The following is a 27,749-nucleotide window of genomic DNA, read 5'->3' as shown; positions in this document are numbered from 1 at the left end:
GACCTGATCTGTGGCGTCGGGGGCCGTAGGCTGACCAGCCTCTACCGTGTTGTCTTCTCTCTGAGCTGCGGGTCTCTTTTTTCGTTGTGGTGGCATCGTGGGCTGTTTAACGAGTTAGACCGCGGTGGGCGCCAAATGTTGGGACTCAAGCAGATAACAATTAAGACGTTACGATAGACGAAGACAATAACTGCTCAAGCAACTATTATAGTAGCTATCTTATCAATGTGTAATGACCGTCCCTCGGGGGGACGGTTCATCTCCCTTTATAGGACCATAAAGTTACATTTCCACATTTCCGTTATACCCATACCCAACAACTACATCCTAGGTATATTCCGTACAGGACAGTAACTTGGCCCCTACTCAAAATATCGCTTTCACAGTGGGATTACATTTCTAACCCTCTCCAAGATTCTTATTACAAAATTATCCTACTGTAATGTGGTCCTAGGGCTGTCTTGATTACTTCCTTCCCCATTCGTAAGCTTCGTCGGGGCTGAGCAAGCTTCCGTAAGTTTTCCGCCTTCTTCGGTCGAAGTCAGCTAACTTCGGCTTTTGGCCACGGAACCTTCCCGAAGTCAAATTGCCGGGAGTTCCGTGGGGGCTTCAACTTCGTGAATCCTCACCTGCAAAATCACAGAATGGGCATCTTCGCACTAGTTAACTTCGGTTAATTGTTAGCTTCGTAAAAGGGGAAAGTGACGAGGTCAGAGCCGGTTAAGAGAAAAGGTTCCCGCCAGCCTCGTTCAGGGTGCGTTGTGGGGCGGTCCCCAACAAATTACAGACTACCACAGAGCACATTTGAACAACAGTAATGAGTTTGTACACTGTACAGTAGCTGAAACATGGAAAGCATGCTCTGGGTTCCTTGCTAAAAAGCTAGTTATCAGTATGTGCGTACCTTGTTGCAGACCACATTGGATTCCAAGACTCAGGCTGAACTGCAAAGCATAGTAATAATGAGCATTATTTCATACCTAATGTGATGCAAAAGCAACTAGAATCCAGAAACAGCTCAGAACTTACAGTCACTCACTGATGCATGCAAGGTAAAATGACAGGTTGGTGCAGTTGTAATCTATGAGTTGTCAATGGTGCTCAACTAGTCATTAGTAAATTTAACCAAGAACATATCTCATCTATTACTATTTGACAGGTTGGTGCACATAATTAGCAGGAACCTTTTTCAGCATGTATAGCGCTGGCCATTACTGTTGCACTTGATAACTGCAGTTATGTCAATGCAAATCCTGACGCTGACCAATATATAAATATAAACAAACATATGGGGGTCCAAAGCCATGTACCATAAGCAGAACAAGCAATATTTCCATGAAGAGACGAGACAATGGTGCAGCTAAATGAGATATTCCAATGATTGTTAAACAAATATCTAGCAAATGCATCAAAAATATGTAGTGGACATCCAGCATGCCAGGTGACAAACTCTATGCGCATGCCCTTGGGCAAAACAAAGCAAAGATCAATCACATAACTGTTCCCTATTTGCAGAGCATTTAAGTCACACGCAAAATGACCAACCCTTACAACCAGTAGGAATATTTGAATCTTGCTAATGTGCAGTAATGTCAAGAGCTAGTCCATATAAGTTAACAGTAAGCGGTAAAGCAATGTTCTAAATTCTAGAGCTTAACTAGATGCCAAGCAGTAGGCTAGCACCCTATGGGCAAAGACCTTAGCCTGCCTTTCCTACTACGAGCTCAAAGAAGGTTGAGCTTATCAACTGATTTTCAGGGAATCAGCAAAACAAATCAATCCTGACAGGAACTACCGCTTATCATATGTTCACACTCTATTCAACACACTACGCAGAACTAAGGCTCACATCCCATGATTCAAACTTATAACCATAAATTGCTACGAGTATGTCATGCAATGCGCAGAGCAATCCCATGTATACAGAAACATCCAAAAACTGATTGCTACCAAAACATGAACCCAAATCTACTGGTAGGTTCAGGGGAGGCTACTTACGCCACTCCAATATGTCGTTGGGCAGCGGGCGAGCCACGATCTGCGGCAGCAGCTCCTGCAACCTAGCAAAACCAAAACCAACTATCAGACATCGAGCCACGGCACAGCCCAATCGGACCCATCCCCACCGATCGACCCCCAATCCAACCGGAGCTCACCTTGCAGAGCGTGTGGTACTCCTTTTGGAGCCGCTTGAGGCAGCCACGCCGACTACCTGCGATACGACAGGCGCCCCCCACGCCTGCGCCGCCGCCACCCACGCTGGGGACCGGGGCCGGCCCCAGCTCATCTCCTCCTCCCTCCATGTTGGGGGACAGGACGCAGCACAACGCAGGAGGCAGCACAGCGAGTTGGAGGGGCGGCGTAGGAGGCAGCGCAGCGGGTGGAGGGTCGGCGGGTTGGAGGGGCGCCACAGGAGGCAGCACAATGGGTGGAGGGCCGGCGGGTTGGTGGGGTGGCGTAGGAGGTAGCGGGTGCAGGGCCGGCGCAGGAGGCAGCGGCGGGAGGTGGCGGGTGGAGGTGCGGCGGGAGGCAGCGGGTTATCCAGATGGCCAGTGGCACGGCAACATTTTTGAGGGGGCGCGGTGGCCGATTTGGAGCAGGCGGTGGACGGGGACGCGCGCGGAGAGAAATTTTGGAGGGGGCGCGTGTGGCGGAACCACCTTGGATTAACTCAACTAAAGCACAGTTAAGTCGCTTTAGATGCGATACTCATCCCTTAATCGTGCTAACTCGAGAAGCCGTCAGATTTCATCCGATTTAACCACTTGACAGGACCGAGTTTAGCAAAACCCACATGAAGGTGAGTGGTTCTAGAGAATACAACAGGTCCAACAGTAGATTACAAGTTGTTACACACTTGGTTAAAATCAGAGTTTTACAAGTTCCGAAGAAAACGACAGAAGGTAAACACAAGTGGAAACTAGCGCCGGGGGTCGGATGTCCTTGATGAGGCCGATCAGGACATCAGTGATCCCTTTCCTCGCCGTCCGAGGAGGGATCCCACTCGACCGTCCAACCCGGAGGGAGTTGGGGCGGCCAAGTGCCAACAGGAGCAGACTCAGGAGCTGCGACTTCACCTGAAAAGAAAGCCACAAACAAGGCTGAGCTACTAAGCTCAACAAGACTTAACCGACCGGGAGTAAAACTACTCCACCACTTCTAGACATGCAAGGTTTTTTGGCTGAGGGGTTTGTTTGCCAAAAGCACTAAGTAGATCCTTATTTTCAAGGTTTTAGCTCAGATTCTAGGTTCATTAACCGGTCTAAGTTGGCAACTTACTCTAAGCAACATAGATCCAACCAAAAGGGTATATAACATCATCAAGACCATGTCATCATCAGATTCCTTTATTACTCAGTGTAGCATAGCGATCAAGCAGTCTCAAACTGTGAGAGGCAGACGAATCGATTCAAGTTCTTTAACCATGCATGGCGAACCTAACGTCATGACATTCGCGCACCACGGAGGGTCGCTTCCTGTGTCGGCCTTCCCTACCAATTCCCTAACCCGTGTCGGGCCCATTTCCTTTGGTGCAAGGTTCCACAGACCCAGCCTCTGCCATTCTGTGACCACACTTGCCACCACGTGTGGCCGTAGGGGAACTCCGTTCCAAGGACAATGGGGCGACCGCTCACGTTTAGGTTCAATCAGGTACTAGGCTTCCCCATCCCATACTGAGTATGAGGTTAGTACTTTCAAACACTTGATCACGAACACCACCACTATCGGGCCTTAACAGATTCCATAGATAGACGGGGCGATCAGCCGACGACCAAAAGTTAACCAGAACCCTGCCCCATCCATTGTCCTTATAGTTGTAACCAGAAGGAGAACAACCAAATCCTATAACTCACGAGTGACAGGAAATCACTCGGCTTTTACCGAGTCTTATTAAGCAATGCAACTACTCAGACTCATCAGGCTAGTGTTCAGATCAAGGGAACTAAGTCATGCATCTATGGTTTCAAACAACTCCTGTAACGTAAATGCACATACAACAAAGGAAGGCATGTGTAAGTTTAGAGAAAGAAAATTGGGTTCATGCTCCGGGGCTTGCCTTCAAGCGAGGAGGAAGGGAACTGGTCTTCTGCTGGGGCGGCTTCGGCTTCTGGAAGCGGTAGCTCGGCTACAGCTACATCTTCTCACGCCGGGTACAGCTCGTAGACGCCGTCAGCGAGAAGCAACTCTACACGAATGCAATGCAGGAGTTAGTGTTTTAGTCGGTTAATTCAACAACACTTGCAGTTAAAGTTCGGACACTGGTAGCAAAGCTACGGAATAGGTGGGGAAGTTTACTTGAGTTGGTGGAGAGCAAGATAAAAGGGTTGGATGGGAAGAAACTTATGATCTGACCCTTAGATTAGAGGAAAAGCTGTGCTGGGGGTCCTTAGACTTAGCGCAGAGAAGTCCCTAATTTTTACACATATACCCTCTGTGGTGGAACCGTCCAACTTATGCTGGTTTAAGTGCGCCTAATCGCTGTCGGAACAGCAATTATCCGAAACGCACCTAAAACAGCATAAGTCCGGTAGTCCGTCGAGTGTCCCTAGGACTCCTCAAAGGATCCACGGCGTGTTTCATAACCATACATCAGGATAATATCCGCGATGGGATAATATCAACAAACATTACATTTTTATATACATATATAAAAGGTACGAGTTATTACAGGACATAGGTTGAAACAAACTTAGTGATGCAGTGTTAGATAAGCTCTAAGATTTAAACATAAATAGTTCAGGAGAAGATGCGTAGGTAGACTTTTCTCTAGGGTATTGTAAGACTCAATTCAATACCCTAGGGCTTCGGGGTCTCCTCCTCTGTAGCCTCCTGTGAAGCTTCTGAAAGATAGCCACAAGGGGAAAACCCTGAGTACAGGGTACTCAGCAAGTCTTACCCGACTAACCAATATAAATAGTTTTCTTTGGAATGCATGCCAGCTTTTGGGTGTGCTTGGTTGACACCATTTTTGCCGAAAAGCTTACTACGAGTAAGGCCTTAGTTTTATCTTTTATTTGAGTTAAGTTATTACCTAACCATTCTAAATGATAACAGAAGTAAAAGCAACCATAGCTATTAAATCATACATCACTTGATAACAGAAGATACATATTTCATGAATTGATACTACGATGCTCAACGGTGATCAAGTGCATTCATAACCGAGAATTGCGGCGATCCGGATCTAATTACATCCTGCAGGAGCGTACCCTGATCACCAACTTTATACGACTGTCCAGGTCGTATCTAACAACCTCTCGATTAGCAAAATCAATGATTAGGAATATGACTACCCGGACCCAGGGATGCACCCCCACATGGGACCCCACGTCTGGCCCGATCTCCATGTGAGTTTCAGGCTACACCCCTGCCAATCTCCAGCACGTCAAGCGCGGGTACGAAGTATTCCTGATCACAGAGTTTACTAACCTACTGGGCTTTACTGGTCCCATACCCAGTAAGTGATCAGATGCTTATCACTTGATCAAAGGTTAAGACAACGAATCGGACCTTAATCAAATTAATCTAGCAGACAGAACTACATCTCTAGCTTCTGTCCGTTTTCACTTTCCAAGGTATCCTTCATAAGCAACATGTATGACTTAAGAGTTTTCCTTAAGGTTGGTAAACCAAGCATGTAAGCAAGTAAGCAATTCTAGACTTGGGTAGTTTCTAAGGTTTGAACAAGTGGCAAAGATGTCCTTAAATCAGGCATGATCATACACAAGAATAGGTTTCAATCCACTCCTAGACTTAGTGCATACATATAGCAATTAACCTACAACTAGTCACATGAAATAACGACTCCAAAGTAGATAGGTATAAATGCACCGGGGCTTGCCTTGTTCGCTAAAAAGATTAGTAGATTCTGACGGATTAGCTTCACAGGGAACGAACTCAAACACCTCGTCGGACTCCAAAGGTCCTTCTGAAAATTCCCAAAAATCTCCTTCCGGTGCTTCTGGATCTACGTCATATATACATGCAGGGGGTTAGAATGCAAAATTTTTGAATAACAGACTATACAACTTTCCTTCATGATAAAGTTGCAAGCCAACAAGGACTATACGACTTATCATGATAAAGTTGCAAGCCAACACACAAAAGTCTAAAAAGATTAACCTACACTTTTATTTTTCTTATTTAACCCTCCTTGTAGCTTTTTCTTTTAATTTTAAGAAAAAGTGGTAATTATTTCCTAACTTGAAAATCTAATTTCCTATGGGTTAAGAATTATTTGTGATTAATAAAGTGTTATTCACATTTTATACATTTTATAAATATTAAGTATTTATTTAATTACCTTAAAAGGAAGGCATTAAATAAATACCCAAATTTTTATTATTTTCCTAGGGTGTAAAAATTTTAATGCATAAAGGAAAATAAAACAAGCCTAACAAAATTGGTTTCACTAATTTTGGACACTCCTATAAATTTCTGTGATTAAAATGGTGTAAAACGGATTTAAACGAATTAAATTACTAAAGGAAACCTAATTTTTCCCGAAAATCACCCGGAAAACTTTTCTTACTCACCCACTCTCTACCCTCTCTCACGAACACTGGGCCCCACGGCGCGGACCCCACTCTTCCTATTCCTTCTACCCGCCGGCCTTATCTCCTCTCCCTGACGGGCCCCGCGGGCCGATTTTCTTATTCTTTCTTCTTCTGCAGCCCAACACCGGCCCAACGCCCCTTTTTTTATTTTTCCTCTTTTCTTTCGCGACTCCGGCCTGCTTCACCAGGCTTGCACGACACGCCGGCCCTTTTTCTTTTTCCGGCCGATCGCGCGCGCGCGTCACTGGGCCTCAAGGTCGCGGCCCAGCAACCGACCGCGCTCGGCCTGCCTGCTCCTGCTGCGCCTCCTTTCTCTCCACTAACGCGCGGGCCCCGGCTCCAGCGCCTTCTCCTACCTCCCGCCAAAACACACCCGTGACAGGGGGCGGCGCGGCTCGCCGGCCGGCGCCTTCCCGGCGGCGGGACTAGGTCGTGACACCATCTCTACACCTATACGGCCCCGCGTGCGGCAACAGCTCCCCGGGAGATGGCCGGAGCCATCCCCTCCACGGCGACGGGCGGCGACTCCCTCGGCCAGTCGTGGCTACTCACGACAACGGCTCAACCGACTCAAACAACTACCTCTACTCCATCCTAGGACACTAGAGACTTGACTACGACTACTCAAGACAGAAGAGAAGTAGCACAAGGTGGTTCTCACCGTGAGCGGGCGGCGCGATGGCGGCGGACAGAAGCGGCGGCGAGCACGGCTACTCCGACATGGATGTGGGACAACGACTGGTCTAGGGTGTAGCTGGGGTGTCTGTGGAGGAGTGGGCGAGAGGAATCGACGGGAGGCGAGATGTGGCGGTGGAATTTGCTCGGCGGCGGTGCTTGACAGAGAAGAAGCTGGCGGCGGTAAAAAGGGAGACGGTGAAACGGCGGCGCGGAAGCAGTAATTATTCAAGCGATTCGCCCCGCGCATGGACGACACCGTGGCCTACCCGTAGGCTTGCGTGGTGAGGAGGTGGCCTAGCTAGTCGCTCTGGCGGTCGACCGACGACGGCGGCGGCGACACATCTGGATGCTCTGTCACCGCCCGTGACCTTCAGAACTGAGTCGTGGTCGATCTTCAATCCAACGGCCTCCAGCGCCTTAACAGAAGTTGGAGATAATCTCAAACTCTCCATCTTTTATTTTGGCTCCATCCCGAGATAATCATCAAACCAGCGGAAATTGGGAGATGTTGCTCGAGTTTATTCTGAATTTGACTGAATCAGAAATTCAGTTCGTCAATTTGACAGTGGCGCTGATCTCTCTTGGTGCTTCGATTTAGTGGTCCAATCCTTCCTTTCCCAGTCCAACTTCTTCCTAAACATGTTCTACTATGTCCCAAAGTTCCATTTTGCTCATGAATGCCTACCTTTCTTGATCCACATTGCTCTGAATTTGAATTCAAAATCGACCTTATACTGTCGGTTTCAGACTTAGTCATTTTCAGAGTTTCAGTTAACTGTGATTTTGTGCTGACTTTGGGCTTGAGTTTGACTTCCTTCCTGTTACTGATCCTGGCCAACAACACCCAATTCTTGTAGTCCAAAGTTCATTATTCAATATGGTATAGTTGTCCTGGTGCACTTAGTTGCAAAATTCTCCAGAAATCAATTTTGAAAACAGACACTGCTGCAGTTTTTCTGGACTGCTGTTTTCGGACCGTGAACAGTACACGTCCCTTTTCTTTTTCTTTCTCTAATTCCTTTGAGATATTTAGCACTAATTCTGTTCCAAATTTTTGATCCCTCAGTTCCAAATAATCTTACACTTGTATTCCTCATGTTTGACAAATTTTTCTGAATTTCAAATTTGAAATTCAAATTTCGGTCAAATTTGGCCGAATTTGAATTTTTTGCCAATTTCTTTTCTTTTTCTTTTGGAATTGCTTCTAATTTCTCAAAGTTATTGTAATGCCTCAAATGGCAACTATTACAGCCTCTCCCCCTTAACAGAATCTCGTCCCGAGATTTCCGGGGTTAAATCTTTGGTTTTGAGAATGGAAAGGAAACTGCGTCAGGTCAATTATTCCTTCTTTTTCTGTACAAGGATAGTGGGGTGGTGGTTTTTGTTCATCTGTTCTTGACGGTTTCAAATAATTCCGGATATTTAGACTCTAGGTCTTCAGCTTTTTCCCAAGTAGCTTCATCCGGAGTATGGTTTTTCCATTGCACTTTATAAAACGTGATACTCCGAGTTCGGGTATCTCGTGTCTTTTGATCCAGAATTTTAATAGGTCTCTCTTCATATGTTAGATCCGGCTCGAGCTCAATTTCTGGATCTTCTAAAATTTCTTCTGGGACTCTTAAGCACTTCTTAAGCTGGGATACATGAAATACGTCATGTATAGAAGCAAGTTGGTCTGGCAATGACAGCTTATATGCCACGAGACCTTTGCGTTCCAGAATTTCATAGGGACCAATATACCTTGGGGCTAACTTACCCTTTACTCCAAAGCGCTGTACGCCTTTCATTGGGGATACCTTTAAGTATACAAAATCTCCGGTATGGAATTCCAAAGACCGTCTCCTTTTGTCCGAATAACTCTTTTGCCGGGACTGGGCTACTTCTAAATGCTTGCGAATTTTCTGGATCTTCTCCTCGGTTTCCATAACCAAGTCCGATCCCAGATGTGTCCTTTCTCCTACTCCTGACCAATTTAGAGGAGTTCGGCATCTTTGACCATACAAGGCTTCGAAAGGTGCCATCTTAATTCTAGCTTGATAGCTATTATTATAGGAGAACTCGGCTAGGGGCAAACATTCATCCCATAGCTTAGAGAAGGTAAGGACACATGCTCTTAACATGTCTTCTAAAATTTGATTGACCCTTTCTGTCTGTCCTCTAGTTTGAGGATGATAAGCAGAACTTCTAATGAGAGTAGTACCCATGCCCTTTTGCAGTCGTTCCCAGAATCTGGAAACAAACTGGGAACCTCGATCGGAGATAATGGTCTTACGCACTCCGTGCAAGGATACAATCCGGGCTATATAGAGCTTGGCATATGTCGACACCGGGTAAGTAGTCTTGACTGGAATAAAGTGAGCTGACTTAGTAAGGCGATCGACAACAACCCAGATGGAATCATACCCCTTTGAAGTGGTAGGCAATCCCACTATAAAATCCATAGAAATATCTTCCCATTTCCAGACAGGGATTTCTGAAGGTTGTAACAAACCTACCGACTTTTGTAGTATGGGTTTAACTCTTTGGCAAGTGTCACATACATATCTTGCAATTTCAGGTTTCATTTTGGCCCACCAAAATCTTTGCTTTAAATCTTGGTACATTTTATTGGTTCCGGGATGAATGGAGAACTTGGATAAATGTGCTTCTTCTAGGATTAATCTCCTCAGGTCCTCATCTTCAGGGACTACTATCCTGTTCTTGAAATACAGTCCTCCATCTTCTTCTTGATTAAGTTCGGGAGTCCTCCCCTCGGCTTGTTGCTGATAAAGTGTCTTAATCCATGGATCTTCTTTTTGGGCTGTTATGATTCTTTCCTTTAGGGTATCTTGAACCATAATATTCTGAAGTGTACCTTGTTTTACTATTTCCAAACTTAATTCTCCCATTTCTTCACACAAGGTCTTCAGGTTAGACTGGACGGTACTACAGTGGCATTGGGCCTTTCTGCTGAAGGCGTCGGCCACCACATTAGCCTTACCAGGATGGTAATGAATTTCTAGTTTATAGTCTTTAATCAGTTCTAGCCACCGTCTTTGCCTCATGTTCAAGTCCATCTGAGTGAAGATGTATTTCAAGCTTTTGTGGTCAGTAAAGATACGACATTCACTACCTAAAAGATAGTGTCGCCATATCTTTAGTGCATGCACTACGACAGCAAGCTCTAAATCATGAGTAGGGTAATGCTCTTCATGACGCTTCAACTGACGAGAAGCATAAGCAATAACCCGGCCTTCTTGCATCAGAACACACCCGATGCCTGTTCCTGAGGCATCACAGTATACATCAAAGGGTTTTTCTATGTCAGGTTGAGCTAGCACTGGGGCTGTAGTCAGTAATTTCTTTAAGATTTGGAAAGATTCCTCACACTCAGGCTTCCATTCAAATTTTATGTCCTTCTTTAATAACTATGTGATTGGTTTCGAAACCTTTGAGAAATTGGGAATGAATCTACGGTAATAGGCAGCCATTCCCAAGAAACTTCTTACTTCATGAACAGAAGTTGGTGATTGCCAATCCAGTATATCCTTGACTTTTCCGGGATCTACTTCGATTCCTTTTTCGGACAGTATGTGCCCAAGGAATGGAACTTTCTTTAACCAGAATTCACACTTACTAAACTTGGCATACAACTGGTGTTCCCGGAGTCTATTTAGAACAATGCGCAAGTGTTGTGCATATTCCTCCTCATTTTTAGAAAAGACAAGGATATCGTCTATAAAGACGACCACAAATTTATCTAGCTCCGGCATGAATACTGAATTCATGAGGTACATAAAATGCGCTGGGGCATTTGTCAGTCCGAAAGACATAACCAAATACTCATATAGTCCATATCGGGTCGAAAAGGCTGTTTTTGGTATGTCCTCGGGTTTTATCTTAATCTGATGGTACCCTGACCGAAGGTCGATTTTTGAAAAGACCTTAGCTCCGGACAACTGGTCGAACAACAAATCAATCCGTGGTAGCGGATACTTCTTCTTGATGGTTACCGCATTCAAAGGGCGGTAATCCACACATAACCTTAAGGTGCCATCTTTCTTTTTAACAAAAAGAGCTGGGCAGCCCAAGGGTGAAGTGCTAGGTCGGACGAAACCCTTATCCAACAATTCTTGGAGTTGTGTTTTTAATTCTGCTAGCTCTTTAAGTGGCATTCGATATGGTCTTCTAGAGATAGGAGCGGTGCCTGGTTCTAACTCAATAGTGAATTCTACCGCTCTATCAGGCGGTAGTCCAGGCAAATCTTCTGGAAATACATCTATAAATTCATTAACCACAGGAATAGATTCTAGAGTTACTGCTCTAGTCTTTTTGACCATCTGGTCCAAATAAGGATGAGCAGGTAACTGGAGCTCAAAAAGGTGGCCTTGGTCATCTTTCATGCTAACGACCCGAGTAACCATATTAATTTGAACTTTATGTTCTTTCATCCAATTTACTCCCAAAATAAGATCTATTCCTTGATCTTCCAGAATTAAAGGATAAGCTCCCACCTTATTTCCTTCTAGGTTTAAAATCACATTGCGAGCTACTTGATTTGTATTCTGTGTGGGCCCAGTAGCTTGAATAGCATACTTGACATTTAAGGTATGAATCTCTAGTTGATGTTGTATAACAAACTTTCTACTTATAAAGGTATGCGATGCGCCTGAATCAAATAAAACCATAGCAGGATAATTGTTAACAGGATACATACCTGCTAAGATAGGCTCTCCTTCTGGAATTTCTTCTACAGTCATATAGTGAGCTTGTCCCGTCTTGGTGTTGACGAACTTGCGACGGACAAACTTTTGTCCAGTGCCTTGGCCCGAGGTCTGAGCCTTTAAGTTTGCGTTTCCCCCAATTTTGGGAAAACGACAGTCTCGGGCGAAGTGTCCTGGCTTCCCACAGTTGAAACAAACCTGTGGAGTTCCTGAAGGAGTAGGGTTACGAAACCCGAGAGATGGTGCAGTTCCAGGATGAGGGGCAGCACTAGGAGCTCTAGCATTCCAAGACTGGAAAGGTCGTTGCTGGAATGAAGGACGATACATGGGTCGGGGAGGACCTCGATATACCATCCTCATTCTCTAGGGAGCATTCCCAAAATTTCCAGAAGGGACATTCTTCCTTTTCAATACTTCTTCTTTCTTCAAAGTTTCATCCAAAATTTTCATCTTTTCTTCTGCGGTAATGGCTGTACTCACCGCGGAGCTGTAATCGGCGAAAGTGCAGGTGGATAACTTTTCTTGCATTCTTGCGTTAAGTCCTCGGAGATAACAATCCCTCTTCCTGGATTCAGTGTTGACATGCTCTGGTGCATATTGGGCTAGGTGATCGAACTCACTGGTATATGCCAGAATACTGCGAGTTCCTTGTTGCAGTCCTAAGAACTGTTCCAGTTTCATTCTCATGACACCTTCCGGTACGAACTGTGTTCGAAAGGCTTCCTTAAAGTCTTCCCCTGTGACTTCCCTACCCACTGGCTGCCTGGCCAAATGACTGGTCCACCAAGTTGCTGCGGGACCTTGAAGCTGAAGCCCTGCAAATTCGGCCTTCTGAGCGGCAGTACATTGGGGGATTACTCGAAATTTTTGTTCCATGGCTTGAAGCCACTCATTTGCTTCCAGTGGATGCTCGGCCTTCAAGAATACCGGGGGACGGGTTTCCAGAAATTGGGTGTAGGACACACCCTGCTCCGGATCTCGCCTACGTCCACCGTTGCCAGTGTTCTGTACTATCATCTGGAGTAATCGGGCTTGTTCTGCCCCAGAATTCATAAGACTGGCTATGGCGTCAGCCAGTGTGGGTGCTCTTGGTAAATCCTCTTCCTGACCTCCAGAACCTGAAGCTCGTGTTTCTCTGGGATCCGTCATGCTGCCAAGAGTAACAAGATATTAATATCTAAGGTGCATTTTATCAACAATTTTCTGCACACTAACATGTAACACATCACAACATGCTCACATACAAACCATGCTAATACACATACTTATTTATATTACATGCCCAGGAGTTAATTTTTACAAAACCCCTTCGTATCACTTGTCCAACACACATATCTTACAAGAATATATTACAACACTTTCAAACCAAGTCCACTTTAACCATCATAAGGGAAAATGCCTAGTTCCTCGGCATTTAGTCCCAGTCGAGCCATGGCTTCCTGCAGGACGTCTTGGTCCACGGTCATCAAGGTTTGCCCTGGGGGAGCAACAGGTGGGGCTTGATTGACGGAATTTTCACTTCCGGACTCCGGCCCGAAGTCGCTCCAAGTGCAGGAAGTATCAGAGGTGCTAATTCCAGAGTTTCCTTCTATTTCTTCAGGATCCTCTTCCTCTTCTCCGTCTTCCGGTTCTTCTTCTCCCCATTTCTGCATGGGTCCATAGCCCTGAGGATCTAGTCCATCGGCATTGGCATTGGCCCAAGCAAACTGTTGATTTCCCGCAGGGACTTCACCCTGGTCGTCCTCCATATCCACGTCAAAACCCTCCAGATTCTCCTGAGCATATAGATCTATCTCAGGATCTACTGGTGGCACCGGATCTTCTTCCATTTCTATCACAGGTACTAGTTGATCCGCTTCCTCCGGGTTTGGTGGTTGAGGCTCTTCTGGTGGGGGAGGTGGTGGGACATTGACAATATTTTGTGCAGGTGCCTGAGCCTGCATTTCTTCCAGGGCTAGACGAAGTGACAGAATCTCGTCTAGCTGTTGGAACCTTTCCGCCTCCAGCCTATGGACATTGGATTCAGCTTCTTCCCTTGCTCTATCCGCCATGCTCCGACTGGCTTCGATGAACCCTTGCATCACCCTAAGTTTTTCTTCATAATCTTCAATCCTTCTGGACTGCTCTCACATTGCCTTTTCCATCTCATGCTCCCTTGCCATTGCCACCTTCTTGTACATCTCCTTGTCATACCGGGAACCCATCACTTCCATCTTAGCATCTTTGTTCTTCTGCCTCTGATTAAATATTCTCTGATGCAGGCTTGATGCAAGTTGTACATAGCTGTCATATAATCAGAAGCAGCAGCCATCAACACATCGTGCTCCACTCGGGATGTGTTCTTCAAAGCTTTAATCCTCCTCCTCCATACCCCGTCATCTTGATGCTTGATTGGATAGAATCGAGCGGAGCTCGACCCTACCTCCACCTTGTGGTTCTCACATAGCTCAGTAAGAGCTGTCATGGATGCCCTTTCTATGGTGTCGTTGAATTCAAAACCCGACTCCATCACTTCCTCCAAATGCCAATTAGGTCGGGTGTCATCATCCGGGATATGCACATACACCGTGCAATATTGCTTGTGGCCAGTATCTTCTTTTCTCCAATAATACTCCGGGGGATTATGAAAACCCAACTCTTGTAGCATCTTCCAAAGTAACTGCACGAATCCTGGCTTATCCAAGTAATGACCACGGGTCCACCCATCCTTATCGGTGTAGCCTTCTTCAAACATCCTATAAAAGAAACGGGGTCAGGTCTAACGGCACTCACCGAACCCAAAAGTTTTAAAACATGCAATGCAAACATGGTGCAACGATTCCTACGTGCTTTCAGACTCATATACACACTCGTAGAAAAATTGGTGGCATCGTAATTTCTCCCTAAGTAATAAACTACCGAATACTAGCGACACGCAGCAAACAGTTAGCATCTGCAAAACAATCAACCAGTTAACACTACTACCACCTGTGACTTTTGTTTTTACTATTTTAAAATAGAGTCTCAGTGTTTAAAAGGTAATATCTGTTGATTATCCCAACCTACGGCTCTGATACCAGCTATGGTGGAACCGCCCAACTTAAGCTGGTTTAAGTGCGACTAATTGCCGTCGGAACGGCAATTATCCGAAACGCACCTAAAACAGCATAAGTCCGGTAGTCCGTCGAGTGTCCCTAGGACTCCTCGAAGGATCCACGGCGTGTCTCATAACCATACATCAGGATAATATCCGCGATGGGATAATATCAACAAACATTACATTTTTACATACATAATTAAGAGGTACGAGTTATTACAGGACATAAGTTGAGACAAACTTAGTGATGCAGTGTTAGACAAGTTCTAAGATTAAACATAAATAGTTCAGGAGAAGATGCGTAGATAAACTTTTCTCTAGGGTATTGTGAGACTCAGGTCAATACCCTAGGGCTTCGGGGTCTCCTCCTCTGTAGCCTCCTGTGGAGCTTCTGAAAGATAGCCACAAGGGGAAAACCCTGAGTACGGGGTACTCAGCAAGTCTTACCCGACTAACCAATATAATAGTTTTCTTTGGAATGCATGTCAGCCTTTGGGTGTGCTTGGTTGACACAACTTTTGCCGAAAAAGCTTGCTACGAGTAAGGCCTTAGTTTTATCTTTTATTTGAGTTAAGTCATTACCTAACCATTCTAAATGATAACCAAAGTAAAAGCAACCATAGCTGTTAAATCATACATTTATTGACAACAGGAGATTATATATATTGCATGAATTAATACTTACGATGCTCAACAGTGATCAAGTGCATTCATAACCGAGAATTGCGGCGATCCGGATCTAATTACATCCTGCAGGAGAGTACCCTGATCACCAGCATTATACGACTGTCCATGTCGTATCTAACAACCTCTCGAATAGCAAAGTCAATGATTAGGAATACGACTACCCGGACCCAGGGATGCACCCCCACATGGGACCCCACGTCTGGCCCGATCTCCATGTGAGTTTCAGGCTACACCCCTGCCAATCTCCAGCACGTCAAGCGCGGGTACGAAGCATTCCTGATCATAGAATTTACTAATCTACTGGGCTTTACTGGTCCCATACCCAGTAAGTGATCAGATGCTTATCACTTGATCAAAAGTTAAGACACGAATCGGGCCTTAACCAAATTAATCTAGCAGACAGAACTACATCTCTAGCTTCTGTCCGCTTCCAAATTTTCAAGCTATCCTTCATAAGCAACATGTATGACTTAAGAGTTTTCCTTAAGGTTGGTAAACCAAGCATGTAAGCAAGTAAGCAATTCTAGACTTGGGTAGTTTCTAAGGTTTGAACAAGTGGCAAAGATGTCCTTAAATCAGGCATGATCATACACAAGAATAGGTTTCAATCCACTCCTAGACTTAGTGCATACATATAGCAATTAACCTACAACTAGTCACATGAAATAACGACTCCAAAGTAGATAGGTATAAATGCACCGGGGCTTGCCTTGTTCGCTAAAAAGATTAGTAGATTCTGACGGATTAGCTTCACAGGGAACGAACTCAAACACCTCGTCGGACTCCAAAGGTCCTTCTGAAAATTCCCAAAAATCTCCTTCCGGTGCTTCTGGATCTACGTCATATATACATGCAGGGGGTTAGAATGCAAAATTTTTGAATAACAGACTATACAACTTTCCTTCATGATAAAGTTGCAAGCCAACAAGGACTATACGACTTATCATGATAAAGTTGCAAGCCAACACACAAAAGTCTAAAAAGATTAACCTACACTTTTATTTTTCTTATTTAACCCTCCTTGTAGCTTTTTCTTTTAATTTTAAGAAAAAGTGGTAATTATTTCCTAACTTGAAAATCTAATTTCCTATGGGTTAAGAATTATTTGTGATTAATAAAGTGTTATTCACATTTTATACATTTTATAAATATTAAGTATTTATTTAATTACCTTAAAAGGAAGGCATTAAATAAATACCCAAATTTTTATTATTTTCCTAGGGTGTAAAAATTTTAATGCATAAAGGAAAATAAAACAAGCCTAACAAAATTGGTTTCACTAATTTTGGACACTCCTATAAATTTCTGTGATTAAAATGGTGTAAAACGGATTTAAACGAATTAAATTACTAAAGGAAACCTAATTTTTCCCGAAAATCACCCGGAAAACTTTTCTTACTCACCCACTCTCTACCCTCTCTCACGAACACTGGGCCCCACGGCGCGGACCCCACTCTTCCTATTCCTTCTACCCGCCGGCCTTATCTCCTCTCCCTGACGGGCCCCGCGGGCCGATTTTCTTATTCTTTCTTCTTCTGCAGCCCAACACCGGCCCAACGCCCCTTTTTTTATTTTTCCTCTTTTCTTTCGCGACTCCGGCCTGCTTCACCAGGCTTGCACGACACGCCGGCCCTTTTTCTTTTTCCGGCCGATCGCGCGCGCGCGTCACTGGGCCTCAAGGTCGCGGCCCAGCAACCGACCGCGCTCGGCCTGCCTGCTCCTGCTGCGCCTCCTTTCTCTCCACTAACGCGCGGGCCCCGGCTCCAGCGCCTTCTCCTACCTCCCGCCAAAACACACCCGTGACAGGGGGCGGCGCGGCTCGCCGGCCGGCGCCTTCCCGGCGGCGGGACTAGGTCGTGACACCATCTCTACACCTATACGGCCCCGCGTGCGGCAACAGCTCCCCGGGAGATGGCCGGAGCCATCCCCTCCACGGCGACGGGCGGCGACTCCCTCGGCCAGTCGTGGCTACTCACGACAACGGCTCAACCGACTCAAACAACTACCTCTACTCCATCCTAGGACACTAGAGACTTGACTACGACTACTCAAGACAGAAGAGAAGTAGCGCAAGGTGCTTCTCACCGTGAGCGGGCGGCGCGACGGCGGCGGACAGAAGCGGCGGCGAGCACGGCTACTCCGGCATGGATGTGGGACAACGACTGGTCTGGGGTGTAGCTGGGGTGTCTGTGGAGGAGTGGGCGAGAGGAATCGACGGGAGGCGAGATGTGGCGGTGGCATTTGCTCGGCGGCGGTGCTTGACAGAGAAGAAGCTGGCGGCGGTAAAAAGGGAGACGGTGAAACGGCGGCGCGGGAGCAGTAATTATTCATGCGATTCGCCCCGCGCATGGACGACACCGTGGCCTACCCGTAGGCTTGCGTGGTGAGGAGGTGGCCTAGCTAGTCGCTCTGGCGGTCGACCGACGACAGCGGCGGCGACACGTCTGGATGCTCTGTCACCGCCCGTGACCTTCAGAACCGAGTCATGGTCGATCTTCAATCCAACGGCCTCCAGCGCCTTAACAGAAGTTGGAGATAATCTCAAACTCTCCATCTTTTATTTCGGCTCCATCCTGAGATAATCATCAAACCAGCGGAAATTGGGAGATGTTGCTCGAGTTTGTTCTGAATTTGACTGAATCAGAAATTCAGTTCGTCAGTTTGACAGTGGCGCTGATCTCTCTTGGTGCTTCGATTTAGTGGTCCAATCCTTCCTTTCCCAGTCCAACTTCTTCCTAAACATGTTCTACTATGTCCCAAAGTTCCATTTTGCTCATGAATGCCTACCTTTCTTGATCCACATTGCTCTGAATTTGAATTCAAAATCGACCTTATACTCTCGGTTTCAGACTTAGTCATTTTCAGAGTTTCAGTTAACTGTGATTTTGTGCTGACTTTGGGCTTGAGTTTGACTTCCTTCCTGTTACTGATCCTGGCCAACAACACCCAATTCTTGTAGTCCAAAGTTCATTCTTCAATATGGTATAGTTGTCCTGGTGCACTTAGTTGCAAAATTCTCCAGAAATCAATTTTGAAAACAGACACTGCTGCTGTTTTTCTGGACTGCTGTTTTCGGACGGTGAACAGTACACGTCCCTTTTCTTTTTCTTTCTCTGATTCCTTTGAGATATTTAGCACTAATTCTGTTCCAAATTTTTGATCCCTCAGTTCCAAATAATCTTACACTTGTATTCCACATGTTTGACAAATTTTTCTGAAATTCAAATTTCGGTCAAATTTGGCCGAATTTGAATTTTTTGCCAATTTCTTTTCTTTTTCTTTTGGAATTGCTTCTAATTTCTCAAAGTTATTGTAATGCCTCAAATGGCAACTATTACAGAAAGCTTCCTTAAAATCCTCCCATGTGACTTCCCTACCCACTGGCTGCCTGGCCAGATGACTGGTCCACCAAGTTGCTGCGGGACCTTGAAGCTGAAGCCCTGCAAATTCGGCCTTCTGAGTGGCAGAACATTGGGGGATTACTCAAAACTTTTGTTCCATAGCTTGAAGCCACTCGTTAGCTTCCAGTGGATGTTCAGCCTTCAGGAATACTGGGGGACGGGTTTCCAGAAATTGGGTGTAGGATACACCCTGCTCCGGCCTTTGCCTACGTCCACCGTTGCCAGTGTTTTGTACGATCATCTGAAGTAATCGGGCTTGTTCTGCCCCAGAATTCATAAGACTGGCTATGGCATCAGCTAGCGTGGGTGCTCTTGGTAAATCCTCTTCCTGACCTCCAGAACCTGAAGCTCGTGGTCCTCTGGGATCCGTCATGCTGCCAAGAGTAAATAGGATATTAATATCTAAGGTGCATTTTATCAACAATTTTCTGCACACTAACATGTCACACATCACAACCTGCTCACATTCAAACCATACTTATACACATACTTATTTATAATACATGCCTTGGAATTAATTTTTACAAAGCCCCTTTGTACCACTTGTCCAACACACATATCTTACAAGAATATATTACAACACTTTCAAACCAAGTCCACTTCAACCATCATAAGGGAAAAAGTCCCAATTCTTCGGCATTTAGTCCCAGTCGAGCCATGGCTTCCTGCAGGACGTCTTGGTCCAAGGTCATCAAGGTTTGTCCTGGGGGAGCAACAGGTGGGGCTTGATTGACAGAATTTTCACTTCCGGACTCCGGCCCGAAGTCGCTCCAAGTGCGGGAAGTATCAGAGGTGCTAATTCCAGAGTTTCCTTCCATTTCTTCAGGATCCTCTTCTTCTTCCCCGCCTTCTGGTTCTTCTTCTCCCCATTGTTGCATGGGTCCATAGCCCTGAGGATCTAGTCCATCGGCATTGGCATTGGCCCAAGCGAACTGTTGATTTCCCGCAGGGACTTCACCCTGGTCGTCCTCCATATCCACGTCAAAACCCTCCAGATTCTCATGAGCATATAGATCTATCTCAGGATCTACTGGTGGCACCGGATCTTCTTCTACTTCTATCACTGGTACTAATTGATCTGCTTCCTCCGGGTTCGGTGGTTGAGGCTCTTCTGGTGGGGGAGGTGGTGGGATATTGACAATATTTTGTGCAGGTGCCTGAGCCTGCATTTCTTCCAAGGGTAGACGAAGTGACAGAATCTTGTCTAGCTGTTGGGACCTTTCCGCCTCCAGCCTGTGGACATTTGATTCAGCTTCTTCCCTTGCTCTATCCGCCATGCTCCTGTTGGCTTCGATGAACCCTTGCATCACTCTAAGTTTTTCTTCATAATCTTCAATCCTTCTGGATTGCTCTCGCATTGCCTTTTCCATCTCATGCTCTCTTGCCATTGCTGCCTTCTTGTACATCTCCTTGTCATATCAGGCACCCATCACTTCCATCTTAGCATCTTCGTTCTTCTGCCTCTGATTATAATATTCTCTGATGCAAGCTTAATGTAAGTTGTACATAGCGGTCATATAATCAGAAGCAGCAGCCACCAACACATCGTGCTCCACTCGGGATGTGTTCTTCAAAGCTTTAATCCTCCTCCTCCATACCCTGTCGTCTTGATGCTTGATTGGATAGAATCGAGCGGAGCTCGACCCTACCTCCACCTTGTGGTTCTCACATAGCTGAGTAAGAGTTGTCATGGCTGCCCTCTCTATGGTGTCGTTGAACTCAAAACCCGACTCCATCACTTCCTCCAAACGCCAATTAGGTCGGGTGTCATCGTCCGGGATATGCACATACACCGTGCAATATTGCTTGTGGCCAGTATCTTCTTTTCTCCAATAATACTCCGGGGGATTATGAAAACCCAACTCTTGTAGTGTTTTCCAAAGCAACTGCACGAATCCCGGTTTATCTAAGTAGTGACCGCGGGTCCACCCATCCTTATCCGTGTAGCCTTCTTCAAACATCCTATAAAAGAAACGGGGTCAGGCCTAACGGCACTCACCAAACCCAAAAGTTTTAAAACATGCAATGCAAACATGATGCAACGATTCCTACGTACTTTCAGACTCATATACACACTTGTAGGAAAATTGGTGGCATCGTAATCTCTCCCTAAATAATAAACTACCGAATACTAGTGACACGCAGCAAACAGTTAGCATCTGCAAAACAATCAACCAGTTAACACTACTGCCACCTGTGACTCCTGTTTTTATTATTTAAAATAGAGTCTTAGTGTTTAAAAGGTAATATCTGTTGATTATCCCAACCTACGGCTCTGATACCATCTGTGGCGGAACCGCCCAACTTAAGCTGGTTTAAGTGCGCCTAATCGCTGTCGAAACAGCAATTATCCGAAACGCACCTAAAACAGCATAAGTCTGGTAGTCCGTCGAGTGTCCCTAGGACTCCTCGAAGGATCCACGGCGTGTTTCATAACCATACATCAGGATAATATCCGCGATGGGATAATATCAACAAACATTACATTTTTATATACATATATAAAAGGTACGAGTTATTACAGGACATAGGTTGAAACAAACTTAGTGATGCAGTGTTAGACAAGCTCTAAGATTTAAACATAAATAGTTCAGGAGAAGATGCGTAGGTAGACTTTTCTCTAGGGTATTGTAAGACTCCAGTCAATACCCTAGGGCTTCGGGGTCTCCTCCTCTGTAGCCTCCTGTGAAGCTTCTAAAAGATAGCCACAAGGGGAAAACCATGAGTACGGGGTACTCAGCAAGTCTTACCCGACTAACCAATATAAATAGTTTTCTTTAGAATGCATGCCAGCTTTTGGGTGTGCTTGGTTGACACCATTTTTGCCGAAAAGCTTACTACGAGTAAGGCCTTAGTTTTATCTTTTATTTGAGTTAAGTTATTACCTAACCATTCTAAATGATAACAGAAGTAAAAGCAACCATAGCTATTAAATCATACATCACTTGATAACAGAAGATACATATTTCATGAATTGATACTACGATGCTCAACGGTGATCAAGTGCATTCATAACCGAGAATTGCGGCGATCCGGATCTAATTACATCCTGCAGGAGTGTACCCTGATCACCAGCTTTATACGACTGTCCAAGTCGTATCTAAGAACCTCTCGATTAGCAAAATCAATGATTAGGAATACGACTACCCGGACCCAGGGATGCACCCCCACATGGGACCCCACGTCTGGCCCGATCTCCATGTGAGTTTCAGGCTACACCCCTGCCAATCTCCAGCACGTCAAGCGCGGGTACAAAGTATTCCTGATCACAAAGTTTACTAACCTACTGGGCTTTACTGGTCCCATACCCAGTAAGTGATCAGATGCTTATCACTTGATCAAAGGTTAAGACAACGAATCGGGCGTTAATCAAATTAATCTAGCAGACAGAACTACATCTCTAGCTTCTGTCCGTTTTCACTTTCCAAGGTATCCTTTATAAGCAACATGTATGACTTAAGAGTTTTCCTTAAGGTTGGTAAACCAAGCATGTAAGCAAGTAAGCAATTCTAGACTGGGGTATTTTCTAAGGTTTGAACAAGTGGCAAAAATGTCCTTAAAACAAGGCATGATCATACACAAGAATAGGTTTCAATCAACTCCTAGACTTAGTGCATACCATAAGCAAATAACCTATAACTAGTCACATGAAATAACAACTCCAAAATAGATAGGTATAAATGCACCGGGGCTTGCCTTGTTCGCTAAAAAGATTAGTAGATTCTGACGGATTGGCTTCACAGGGAACGAACTCAAACACCTCTTCGGACTCCGAAGGTCCTTCTGAAAATTCCCAATAAACTGCTTCCGGTGCTTCAGGATCTACGGTATAATACATGCAGGGGTTAGAATGCAAAATTTTTGAATAACAGACTATACAACTTTCCTTCATAATAAAGTTGCAAGCCAACAAGGACTATACGACTTATCATGATAAAGTTGCAAGCCAACACAGAAAAATCTAAAAAGATTAACCTACAATTTTTATTTTTCTTATTTAACCCTCCTTATAGCGTTTTCTTTTATTTTTAGAAAAAGTGGTAATTCTTTCCTAACTTTAAAATCTAATTTCCTATGAGTTAAGAATTATTTGTGATTAATAAAGTGTTATTTATATTTTATACATTTTATAAATATTAAGTATTTATTTAATTACCTTAAAAGGAAGGCATTAAATAAATACTAGAATTTTTATTATTTTCCTAGGGTGTAAAAATTTTTATGCATAAAGGAAAATAAAACAAGCCTAACAAAATTGGTTTCACTAATTTTGGACACTCCTACAAATTTCTGTGATTAAAAAGGTGTAAAACGGATTTAAACGAATTATTTACCTAAAGGAATCTAATTTTTCCCGAAAATCATCCGGAAAAATTTTCTTACTCAACCCTTCTCTACCCTCTCTCACGCACGCTGGGCCCCACGGCGCGGACCCCACCTTTTCCTATTCAATCTACCCGCCGGCTCTTTTCTTCCCCCCGACGGGCCCCGCGGGCCGATTTTTCCTTTTCTTTCTTTTCTTCGGCCCAACACCAGCCTCTCGGCCCACCTCCCTTTTTCTTTTTCTATGTGAAAACTGGCCGGCTCCCACTGGGTCGTCGGCCCTTTTTCTTTTTCCTTTTTCGCGACGTCGGCCTGCTACTGCTTTGGGCCTCCAGCTTCTTTCCGATTCCAGCCGACCGCGCGCTGCCTCCTGGGCCTCCGACGCGCCGGCCCACCACCGACCGTGCGCCCGGCCTGCCTGCTGCTGCGCCTTTCCCCCCCTTCTTTCTCCACTGACGCGCGGGCCCGAGCGCCCAGGCTCTTCTCCTACCTCCCGCCAAAACTTGCCCGAGACAGGGGGCGGCGCGGCTCGCCGGCCGGCGTCCTCCCGGCGGCGGGACTAGGTTGCAACACCACCTTTACACCTATACGGCCCCGCGCGCGGCAACAGCTCCCCGGGAGATGGCCGGAGCCATCCCCTCAACGGCGACGGGCGGCGACTCCCTCGGCCGGCTGTGGCTACTCATGACAACGGCTCAACCGACTCAAACAACTACCTCTACTCCATCCTAGGACCCTAGAGACTTGACTATGACTACTCAAGACAGAAGAGAAGCAGCGCAAGGTGGTTCTCACCGTGAGCGGGCGGCGTGACGGCGGCGGACAGAAGCGGCGGCGAGCACGGCTACTCCGGCATGGATGTTGGACAACAACTAGCCTGGGGTGCAGCTGGGGTGTCTGTGGAGGAGTGGGCGAGAGGAATCGACGGGAGGCGAGATGTGGCGGTGGAATTTTGCTTGGCGGCGGTGCTCAACAGAGAAGTGCTGGCGGCGGTAAAAAGGAAGACGGTGAAACGGCGACGCGGGAGCAGTAAATATTCAAGGGTTTCACCACGCGCATGGACGACACCGTGGCCTACCCGTAGGTTTGCGTGGTGAGGAGGTAGCCTAGCTCATCGCTTTGGCGGTCGACCGACGACGGCGGCGGCGACACGTCTAGTGCTCTGTCACCGCCCGTGATCTTCAGAACCGAGTCGTGGTCGATCTTCAATCCGACGGCCTCCAGCGCCTTAACAGAAGTTGGAGATAATCTCGAGCCCGTCATCTTTTGTTTTGGCTCTGGCTCGAGATAAACATCAAATTCACTTCAATTTTGATTTGTTTCTCGGTTTCCTTTGAAGTTCACTGAAGAAACTGACATTCAGTTCGTCAGTTATGACAGTGTTACTGACCTTGCTTTGTGACTTGATTTAGTGGTCCAATCCTCCTTCCCACAGTCCAACTTCTTCTCAAATATGCTCTACAATGTCCCAATGTTCCATTTTGCTCATGAACAAGTACCCTCTTTTAGCTACATTGCTCTGAATTTAATTCCAAAGTTGATGTCGTGCTGCTGTTCAGACTTAGCCATTTTCAGGCTTGTCAGTTAACTGTGATTTTGTGCTGACTTTGAGCTTGAGTTTGACTTCCTTCCCTTCACTATTCCTGACCAACAACACATGAATATTGTAGTCCAAGGTTCATACTTCAGTATAGTGTAGTTGTCTTGGTGCACTTAGTTGCAAAATTCGCCAGAAATTAATTTTGAAAACAGACTCTGCTGCTGTTTTTCTGGACTGCTGTTTTCGGATGGTGAACAGTGAACATCCTTTTTCTTTTTCTTTTCACTGATTCCTTTGAGATAATTAGCACTATTTCAATTCCAAATTTTTGATCCCTCAATTCCAAACACTCTTACACTTGTATTCCATATGTTTGACAAGTTTTTCTGAATTTCGAATTTGAAATTCAAATTTCGGTCAAATTTGACCGAATTTGATTTTTTTTGCCAATTTCTTTTCTTTTTCTTTTGGAATTGCTTCTAATTGCTCAAATTCATTGTAATGTCTCAAATGGCAGCTGTTACACCCTCGGGTCAAGGAAAAGGATACAGCCGAGTCCTCGGGCGAGGCGGAAAAGGGTCGGCGAAACAGACAGGGTCGGGCGAGGTGGAAAACGGGTCGGGCAGACAGACAGGGTCGGGCGAGGTGGAAAAGGGGTCAGGCGGACAGACAGGGTCGGGCGAGGCGGAAAAGGGGTCGGACGAACAGAGAGGGTCGGACGAGGCGGAAAAGGGGTCGGACGAACAGAGAGGGTCGAGCGAGACGGACAAAGGGGTCGGCAGCTTACCTTCGGTTTATAGGTGAAGCTTAGGGGTCGGGAAGGAGCAGAGTCGAGCGGAAGGACTGAAGCACTAAGACTTGGGCGGCGGCGATGTCCGGCGGTGCTCCGGCGGTGGCGGTGCTTCTTGTGGACAACAAGCAAGCTCTAGCACAGCGCGGAGGAGCAAGCGGCTGGGTGGATTGGGGAGAAGAGGAGAGGAGAGTTTCTCAGGAACCTAGGTGGCAGTGCTCGAGCACGAAACAAAGGAACAAGGCGGTAAGGCAGCGATGGCGATGGGGACTCCAGTAGGACTCGGGCGTTCCCTTTTATAGCTGCGCGGGAGAGAGAGGGTTGGAGCAGCACGAAGATCGGGAAGAAAAGAGATGGAGTGCGGTGCCATGGCGGCGATTGAGCAGTGATGGGCGGTGGGACAGGACTTCGGGGATGACACCTTCAGCCATTGGGTATTGGAGACAGGGCAGCGCAGGCGCGGTTTTGCCGGTGGTTGCGGTTTGGCGGAGGCGGGCGTCGTCGTGCGGTGGATCTGATCGCTGTGACAGGGAGAACGTCGCTATAAGCGAGGTTGCACAGGTGATGAGACAGGCGGCTGCGGCTGCGCGGGCGAGCGCGAAGTAGTGGTTTGTCGGGGAGCAGCTCTGACAAGGCGGCAAAGGGGCTATCGCGGCCGGGGTCGGGGTTGGCGAAGCAGGAATCGTCACGTAGCGCAGTCTGGGGCGGCGCGATTGTGGAGAGGCGGCAGAAAAGCCGGGAGGCATCGGGCCTGGCAGCCGGTGGTCTGGCGAGGTGATGATGGGCGCGAGCTGCGAGGCGCTGCAGAAAGGGTTGCAGAGGGGCTTCCGCTGCGATTGGGGAAGGGGGGCGGGAATCCATCCGGTCGCGGCCGGCGACGGGGCGGAGCGGCGGGGGTCGGAGGAGTTGAGCCACGCGATGGGGAAACTCTGAAGTGGTGCAGGCCGCTCGAGTGCGTCTATCTCGGGAGATTCGGGGGAAAGATTGCGGGTCCACCGATCAGTCTCGGTTTGTCCTCTGCTCAAGATTGAGAAGGGACACTGTTGTGGAGACTTAGAAGGAATCGGTGGTCCTGGTTGGGTTTTCAGGGGTCGGGATTTAGGAACCGGCGGAAGGGGTTGAGTTCTCAGGGGTCGGGATCGGAACTGGAGGTTGAGCACTTAAGCTCAGGGGAGCCAAGAGAGAGAGAGGATCAAGGACTCGGATTAAGATTAACTCGAAAGATTTGGGGTCGGTCGTCACAGCCTACCCCCCTTAAAAAGAATCTCGTCCCGAGATTCGGGTGTAGGGTTAAACAGTGGGGGTGTGCAATCCTTACCTCCTTGGCTGGAAAGAAAACCTTGGAAATGCTTGTTCAAATACTCTTCTGTCTCCCATGTTGCTTCATCCTCTGTGTGGTTATTCCATAGGATCTTGTACATTTTCACCACCTGGCGTCGGGTGCGCCTCTTCTTATGGTCAAGAACTTTGGCCGGGTACTCAGCATAGGTCAGGTCGGGCTCGATTTGAAGTTGCCCTTGCTCTAAGATCTCGGTTGGGACTTGGACACATTTCTTCAGCTGGGAGACATGGAAAACATCATGTATGGCTGAAAGCTGTTCAGGAAGTTGGATTCGGTAAGCAACGGGTCCACAAATTTCCACAATCTCATAAGGGCCAATGTAACGGGGAGCCAATTTCCCTTTTACTCCAAACCGTTGCACTCCTTTGGTCGGGGAGACTCGAAGATACACATGATCACCAATATCAAACTGCAGGGGCCTTCTTCTCTTGTCGGAGTAACTCTTCTGTCGAGATTGGGCGGCCTTGAGATTTGCTTGAATTATCTTCACTTGTTCTTCTGCTTCTATTACTAAGTCAGGGCCATAGGTTTGTCTTTCTCCAGCTTGTGACCAATTCAACAACGTCCAACATCTCCGGCCATATAAGGCTTCAAACGGTGCCATCTTCAAGCTAGTCTGGTAGCTATTGTTATAGGAGAACTCTGCCAATGG

At 46.4% G+C, this 27,749-nt stretch overlaps 1 protein-coding gene across 1 annotated transcript; it reads right to left on the bottom strand.

Moving 5' to 3' along the window:
- Nucleotides 1–176: 176 nt before the first annotated feature.
- On the bottom strand, nt 177–14,447 carry LOC101775074. The gene is made up of 6 exons (XM_012843626.2): nt 14,361–14,447; nt 14,069–14,190; nt 2,157–2,660; nt 1,999–2,060; nt 905–944; nt 177–629 (listed from the first exon to the last, which is right to left on the bottom strand). Exons 1-6 carry the CDS (start codon nt 14,445–14,447, stop codon nt 626–628), a joined length of 819 nt encoding a protein of 272 aa, XP_012699080.1. The 3' UTR covers nt 177–625.
- Nucleotides 14,448–27,749: the final 13,302 nt, after the last annotated feature.

This window comes from Setaria italica, chromosome II, assembly GCF_000263155.2.
Source record: "Setaria italica strain Yugu1 chromosome II, Setaria_italica_v2.0, whole genome shotgun sequence".
Taxonomy (NCBI): Eukaryota; Viridiplantae; Streptophyta; class Magnoliopsida; order Poales; family Poaceae; genus Setaria; species Setaria italica.
This window is presented reverse-complemented; position numbering and strand designations above follow the sequence as displayed.

What these genes read in the sequence shown, in the direction of transcription:
- LOC101775074 (XM_012843626.2), bottom strand. Translation starts at nt 14,447, where the DNA reads ATGGAGTCGGGTTTTGAATTCAACGACACCATAGAAAGGGCATCCATG. An exon ending in CATGAGATGGAAAAGGCAAT is followed by an intron (nt 2,661 to 14,068) that starts GTGAGAGCAGTC and finishes AGTTAATCCAAG; the next exon opens with GTGGTTCCGCCACACGCGCC. An exon ending in AGTACCACACGCTCTGCAAG is followed by an intron (nt 2,061 to 2,156) that starts GTGAGCTCCGGT and finishes TGGTTTTGCTAG; the next exon opens with GTTGCAGGAGCTGCTGCCGC.